General features: G+C 42.6%; 1 protein-coding gene across 1 annotated transcript; it reads right to left on the bottom strand.

The window, feature by feature from the left end:
- Nucleotides 1-1,571: 1,571 nt before the first annotated feature.
- LOC133785103 (uncharacterized) lies at nucleotides 1,572-3,547 on the bottom strand. The gene is made up of 5 exons (XM_062224361.1): nucleotides 3,451-3,547; nucleotides 2,969-3,202; nucleotides 2,651-2,878; nucleotides 2,155-2,560; nucleotides 1,572-2,100 (listed from the first exon to the last, which is right to left on the bottom strand). Exons 1-5 carry the CDS (start codon nucleotides 3,545-3,547, stop codon nucleotides 1,572-1,574), a joined length of 1,494 nt encoding a protein of 497 aa, XP_062080345.1.
- Nucleotides 3,548-7,928: the final 4,381 nt, after the last annotated feature.

Below are 7,928 nucleotides of genomic sequence, written 5' to 3'. Positions count from 1 at the left end.
ACTAAGTAAAGTCTATGTGTAGTTGTATACTTAATTTCCTGAACCAGAGATAAAACAGATGAGGAGTAACCATCAAAAAGGCATCTGTTTCTGTTGGTCCATAAACTATATATGACAGCAGCAAACACCATATTAACTATATTAGACTTAGTACCACTCCTAGCCCTTGTAAGCCAAACCAACCAGCAATTGAAATCCAAAGGCCAAGCTGGAAAACCCTACCAATTGAAGATATTGTCTACCAGCCGAGAGGAGAGGCTACAATCAAAAAACAAGTGAGCATGACTTTCCTGAGAGAAATCACAGACCGGGCATAACAGAGAGCCCATAGGAATATGCAGCCTATTTAGATTATCCCTAGTTAGCAACTGTGAGTTAACCACCTACCATAGCATAAACCTATGTTTAGGAAGGATAATTTTGCTCCAAACAGTCCTAGAATACTCCACTTTTTTCTGAATCAGAAGGCTATTATAAAGCTTAGATGACAGAAACTTCCTCTTCATACCAGCAGCTGATATAGCAGCTGAACTGAAGTAGTTCTTGAGATGACACAATTTCCTCCAATACCAGCTACAATCACCTTTCAAAACATAGTTCTAGAAGTTCTTTCCTTTCAGGTAAATGGAGTGAATCCACTTAACCCAAAGTAAGTCAGGTTTGGAAGATAAATCCTAAATGTACTTAGCCAGGACAGCCCGGTTCCAAAAAGCCCCATCTCTAAATCCCAAGCCACCATAAGTTTTAGGGAGGCAAAACTTTTGCCAAGAAGGGATGTGTAATTTACTCCTCTGCCCAGATATCCCCCACAGAAACCCTCTACAAAGTCTTTCTATTTCCTTGACTACACTTTGGGGCAACACAAATATTGACATCCAATAGTTTCGAAGCCCAAGTAAAACAGAGTTTATAAGTTGAATCCGGCCAGCAAAGGAGAGATGTCTACTAGCCCAGTTCTGAATCTTCAGCCTAAACTTCTGAATTAACACCTAACAATCTGCATGTCTCCATTTTGTTGGCCTCATTGGAACTCCAAGATACTTTAGGGGAAAGGAACCCTCTGAAAGGTTAATCGCTTGAGAGATCCTGGTTCTATCTGAAGTAGAGACTCCACCGAAACATATTTGAGATTTACCAGCATTGATGTTCAGACCAGAGGCAGTAGCAAAATCATCAAGAACCCTCTTTACACTCCTAACAGCTGGGAGAGTACCCTTACAAAAAATAAGCAAGTCGTCCGCAAAACACAAGTTAGTGAGCTTAAGACTCTTGCACATCGGATGAAAACGAAAGAGGGAGTTAAGCGCTGCATGTTGTAAGCTTCTAGACAAATACTCCATGATGAGAACAAATAAAAGAGGTGACATGGGATCACCCTGTCTCAGCCCCTTCTCTCCTTTAAAATTTCCTTTAATTCTACCATTCATCACAAGAAAATAGGTGGTATTCCTAGCATAAGACATAACCCAACCTATGAACTTCATGGGCAACCTTAAAGCTTTTAACAAGTCCTCAAGAAACAAATAATCTACAGTATCATAGGCCTTACTCAGATCTATCTTTATGGTGCATCACGAAGAAGTGGAAACTCTGCCGTAATTTTTAATAAGGTCTTGACTAATCATAATATTGTGGGCAATAGTGTGACCTTGTATGAAGGCTCCCTGATTAGTCTGAACAATAACAGGCAGAACAACAGCCAACCTTTTACAAAGCAACTTAGCCATGCATTTATACAATGTAGAGCAGCAAGCTATAGGCCTATAGTCGACTGCCCGGGAGGGATTATCAACCTTAGGAATCAATGAAAGGGTTGTTTCATGAAGCTTAGATGGGAAGCTATCAGACTCAAAACAGTCAGAGATAGCCATACACACCTCTTCACCTATGTCACTCCAGACAGCTTTAAAAAAACCAGAACCATAGCCATCAGGACCTGGGGATTTAGTAACTGGAATACTAAGTAAAGCCTCCCGAATTTCCTTCTTAGAGAAAGGTCTCAAAAGAATTACTTGCTGCTCAACTGAAAGTTTCGGACCTAACTCAATATGCTTGATATTTACCCTGCCTGTAGCTAAGCTTGGACTGCCTAAACAAGCTCTGAAATGACCCAAAAAATGAGAGACCACTTCAGTATAATTATCAACTAACTACCCTTCTGCCGTCATGTAAGAGACTATCCCATTCTCAGCTTTACGCTTCTTTAAAAAAGCATGAAAAAAAGAGGTGTTCAAATCTCCTTGTCTTAACCAAGTGATTTTACTTCTCTGAATTAAGAAGTTCTGATATAATCTCTCCTGAACAGAAAAATTCCCTGCTGCTGTCCTCTCAGCCTCTTGATAATATGAATCATGGGGATGAGCTTGAGCTTGCAGCTTAGCTACTTGATAAGAGTCTTTTGCCTTATTGTAGTTAGCTTTTAAATCGCCTAATCCGTTCATATTAAAAGTTTTCAAACAATGTTTAAGCCTCAGCAGCTTGAGAAAAATTGCATTTATACCAGTAGCTTTAATCGGGCCTCTCCAACTTTTTAACACCAAATCATAGAAGTCATGGTGATCTGCATAGTAATTGTAAAATCGAAAAATTTTGGAGCCCAACTTCTCAGTGTTCTAAATGCTAACCAGACAAGAGCAATGATCAGAAATGCCTTCCCACCTAAATATGGTTGTAGACTGAGAAAACAAATCAAGCCACTTTTCATTGCTCAAAGCATGGTCTATTTTCGAATAGATCCTTGCAGCACCATCTTGGTTATTAGACCATGTAAAATAGGAGCCAATATTCCGTAAAGGTTCAACATGAGCACCTGCCAGCCAGTTTATGGAATCAGCTAACTCTGAGTCTGAAACAGCCTTGCCTCCAGATCTGTCCTTGCCTGAAAAAGGGGCATTAAAATCCCCTAAATATAGCCAAGCTTTAAGCAGGTGATTAGGTCTTTGTAACCCTTCCCAAAGGCACCTCCTACCCTCAATAGAATTAAGACCATAAACAAAGGTGACCCCAAACTCCTGCTGCACTCCCATCACCTTCACCAGACAGTGAACTGCTTGAGAGGATTCCTCTAAGATGATGGTTTTTACATGTAACCTTCTCCACATAACTAAGATACGACCTTCAATGATGGAACTAGTGTGATAATGCCAGTTCAGAAAGTGACTTTCCATGAACTTACTTATTTTACAACCCTTCAGTTTAGTCTCTAAAAGACCACAAATTACCACTTTATATCTACTACATAAAGCACTAACTGGGATATGTTTATTGACTTTATTTAGCCCTCTAATATTCCAACTTAAGATATTGCAGCTATCCATTGGAGGAGTTTTGATTGGAACTGCCTTCCTTGTTGTTCACCACTGGTTCTTGAAGAACCTCAAACTTGTTCAAATTCTTGTTCTTATGACCAGCATTATTAGCATGAGTGAGCAGTAACACGTTTTGGGGTACGCCATGGTTGATTAGCCTTCTCTCTAACATTAGTTTCAGCCATAGTCTCATCACCTGGTAAAACAGACTCATCTTGTTCTGCCTGATCTTTGCTCATTTCTGAACTCGCCTGAACCACACATCTCCAGGTCCCTGCTCCTCCTCCGTTTGAGAAGAAAGTTCAGTGGCTCAGGAAAATAATTATTTTTATTATTTATTTAATATTACTTTTTAATAATAATTTTGAAAATCAAAGATATTTAATTAATCTCTATTACATATTTTCCCTAATGAACAAATTTCATCGAAATATGCCCTTTCACTAATTAATCTCTGTTTCAAATCGTACCATGAACAGTATTGATCAAGCCACATTGAGAACCTATGGACCTATAATTTCAAGTTCCGATAAATATAGATTATATATTAAATCTCTGTAATATAATGACCTTAATTTATCAATCTCAAGATTATTCCACTAAAAATATGAGACTGAACTCTTGCAATTATAGATATTGATTTAGACAGTACATTTTAAAGATAAAAAGTGTCCATCCATTTAATCATTACATACATAATCCAAATTCTCACATTCGTTACGGTAACTACAAACTTGAATTAGTATGAGAAGATTAAGATTGTAGGGAACAGATTTAAATAGTTCAGTAGTATTGTTATCCCCAAAATTTGAAAATGATGATGTGGCAATAGAAATGACAAGTGTCAAGGAATGTTTGGGTGACCTGGCTTAGGAGTAGCCCAGTACGCCATTGAAGAATTTTGACTGGCTTGAGAAGTGTCATGACCGACCAGGCATGACCTTGTCCGACAAGTCACGTGTTTGTCTGCCCAGGAATGACCTTGTCTGCCCAGGAATGACCTTGCCTACCCAGGAATGACCTTGTCTGCCAAGGCATGACCTTGCCTACCCAGGCATGACTTTGTCTAACCAGGCATGAACTTGGCCGATCGGTCATGACCATGTCCGACTAGTTAAGTGCATGTCCGACCAGCTAAGTGCATGTCTGCACAGTTAAGTGCATGTCTGCATAGTTAAGTGCATGTCTGCACAGTTAAGTGCATGTCTACCCAGTCAATTGCATGACTGCCCAGTCAAGTGCATGACTGCCCAGTAAAGGTGTGGCCGACCAGATTGAAGGGGATATGGATCAACTAGATAGAGCAGGACTACGTCAAGATTCCCAGAAACGGCATCAACAAGAATTGGTCTTGGCATACGCGGGAATCTCTCATTTATCCCACGAATATGGTGTACTGTTACATTTTGAATATTGTTGTAATTTAAATAAAATGTGAATAATAAAATATCTCGATTATGGGGGATATCATCTGTGCGATCCTAAGCCAATAAATACAAGGCTTATGGCATCAGAAAGGGACTTTGAGAATTTTGAACTTTTGATCTGAATTTTCTAGAGAGAGAAAGTACTTGTATTTGAGAGAATTCCTGTATTCTTGTAATCTACACTGAAGAAACTCAGTTGACTCAGGTTCATCTGATCTTGAGTGTAGATATATAATCATAACTCTGAGTGGATTAGGCTATTAACATCACATTGGGGCTGAACCACTATAAAATCGTCCGTGTGGTTTATTTTCTCTTGAAGGTTTATCGTTTTTGACGTTCTTATGTCGTTGGCCAAGAACGTGGTCAACATTTTGGTGCTTTCATTGAGAGCCTGAAGTGAAAGATAGACGGTCCTTGAGATATTATGGCGCCTAAGAACACCAATTCAGCCTCCAAGAAGACAGGCTCCTCTAAAGAGCCTGCCAAATCATAAGGTCCTAGCCTTCAAGATCGTGAAACTGAGCCTAGAGTCGTGCTCGAGGATGTAACCCCAAAGGTTGAAGAGCTCCAAGAAGCCATGAGTGCCTTCCAAGAGGAGATGGCATAGTTCAATGCCAGACAGGAGTCATTCACTGAAGAAATGGCTAGGCAGAATGCCGCATTCGAGCAGCAAAGACGGGAAATGGACGACAGGAGTGAGGAGATTCGGCGACAGCAGGAGGAGGTCGATAGGTGACATCGCGAGGCTACACTTTCTCTGGAGGCAGCTATGCAGCTTACCCGGGCCAATGCCCAAGATGCACCTAGAGTGGCAGCCACCCCAGGAGCAAGGACCACAGAGGCTGGTCGTAAGAATACTGATAGACCCCACTCTCGCGGACCTAGGAGGGGTGGTAGTAACCCACCTGGTCGTGAGGAAGATGGAGTCTGGTCGGACACTACCTCAACTCAAAGGGGGAACTCCAGAACCCCCTCAAGGAGCCACCGATGAGAGACTTCCAGGTCAGGAAGTCATAAGTCAGGTAGCAAGAAAACACCTCCTGAGGAGGAGCACAATAGAGCTCCTCGAGGTAAAGAAACTTCCCACTTCAAAGATGGGCATGGGCGTGATGAAGCTGATAGTCATCACACTGACCAGTCGAAGGAGAAGAATAATGATAACCATCGAGGAGGAAAAGATCGCCCAGCTCAGACAAGAAGGCCGCCACTGCATCCCAACAAGCACAGTGGCAAGGAGCATGTTCCACCCAGGAAACCTTCCGAGAAGACTTGGAGTACAGTATTCGATCGATTGGGAAAGCACACTACTCAGAAGGATCTAAGGGACATCATTGCTGATAGAAGAAGGACTGTTCCGGTCGAAGGGCAAGAGCCAATCCGACCTACCAGTCGAGTAGAAATACTCAATGATGGTTTTTCGGATAGGAGCGCTCGACCAGGCGGTCCCGAAAATGAGTCCCTAGCAGTGGCCCCAGGCATCCAAGCCCAGCTTGATGCTTGGACAGCAGCAGTTCAGAGTCTGTCAAAACGACCATCTGCGATTGATCCGGTAGACCACAGGAGTGGCAGCCCTTTCTGTGCTTGAATTAGAGCAGCTCAACCACCAGCGAAATACAAAGCACCGGTACTGCCAGTTTATACAGAAATGGCAGACCCGATAAGGCATTTTTGGAAGTTCGAAGATCAAATGGAGCTGCTCGGGGTGAGTGATGACTATCGCTGCAGAGTCTTCCCCACCACATTGTCCGACACTGCCCAGGAGTGGTATTGGAAGTTTAAGCATAACTCCCTCAATTCTTGGGAAAGTTTTAGAAAGGAGTTTTGCAGGCAGTTTAGTGCTGCTCGGACCCCTCTTATTTATGCCAATCACTTGACAGATATTAAGCAAGGAAAAGATGAGTCTCTCAAGAACTACATACAAAGGTTCATGAGAGAAGGTAACCGAGCTACTGCAGTTAGAGATGAGGGGAAGATGGTGGCAATTTCTTCCGGCATTATCTATCGGAGTCCTTTATGGGACAACATTCATCGCAACCCAATTTCAACATTAGAACAATTTTTGGACCGGGCAGACAAATACATGAAGTTGGATGATGCGATTGAGAAGGGAGAGAAGGGCCTTAACAACCTGAGTGGATCGACTAATCCACCCAAGAATGGTGGAAATGATCAAAATGGTGGTAAGAAACGTGGGAATAATGGGTCTGACCGCCACAATGAGAAGATGGCTAAGTCGGGACAAAACGACAAGCCAACGAAGTATGAACCTCGATTCACCAACTACACCACTCTTTCAGCGAGCCGAGCGGAGATCTATTTGGCCAGTCATCAAGAGGTCCCCTACCGAAAACCCCCACCTATCAAGAAGGAAATGAGTAAGAGAGATATGAACAAGTTCTATCGCTTCCATGGAGACTATGGTCACGACACGAATGAGTGCAATCATCTCAAAGATGACATAGAGTTTCTCCTCCGGTCGGGGAAGCTGAAGAAGTATCGAGCAGAGAAGACCCAGGGAGAGGGAAGTAGCAACAATCCTGGGTTCAAGAGGCAACGATCCCCACCTTTGCAACCTGAACCTGTGGACTTCACACTAGATACCATATGTGGAGGTCCACATCTTGCTGGAGATAACAATAAGGCGAGGGAGAGGTATGCTCGCACCCTTCATCATGAGTTGGATGCAGCATCAACCTCCGAAGTTATGACAGTTGAGGAGTGACCACCGATAAACCCAAGATATGAAAGTGAGTCCCTCACTTTCACTGAAGAAGATGCTAGACACGTGAGGTATCCTCACAATGACCCTCTTGTTGTGACAATCCAAATAGCCAATATGAAGGTGAAGAAATGTCTGGTGGACACAGGGAGTTCTGTGAACATTATTTACAAGTCATCCTTCGAGAGGATGAAGCTATCTATCAATGACTTGAAGCCGTGCTCTCAAGTCATTTATGGGTTCACTGGAGAAGGATTGTCACCAGCTGGAACTATCAAGTTGCCAGTTACGATGGGGGAGGCTCCCAAACATGAGACAGTAATGACCGAGTTTTTGATTGTTGACTTCCCGTCCGCCTACAATGTGGTTATTGGTCGACCATTGCTCACAAACTTACATGCGGCGGTTTCAATCTGGCACCTTTCCAAGAAATTCCCGATCAATGCGGGCATAGGCTGCGTCCAAGGAGAA

Source organism: Humulus lupulus, chromosome 6 (genome assembly GCF_963169125.1).
Source record: "Humulus lupulus chromosome 6, drHumLupu1.1, whole genome shotgun sequence".
Taxonomy (NCBI): domain Eukaryota; kingdom Viridiplantae; phylum Streptophyta; class Magnoliopsida; order Rosales; family Cannabaceae; genus Humulus; species Humulus lupulus.
Note: the sequence above shows the minus strand (reverse complement) of the source record. Positions and strands in the feature narration are given on the sequence as shown.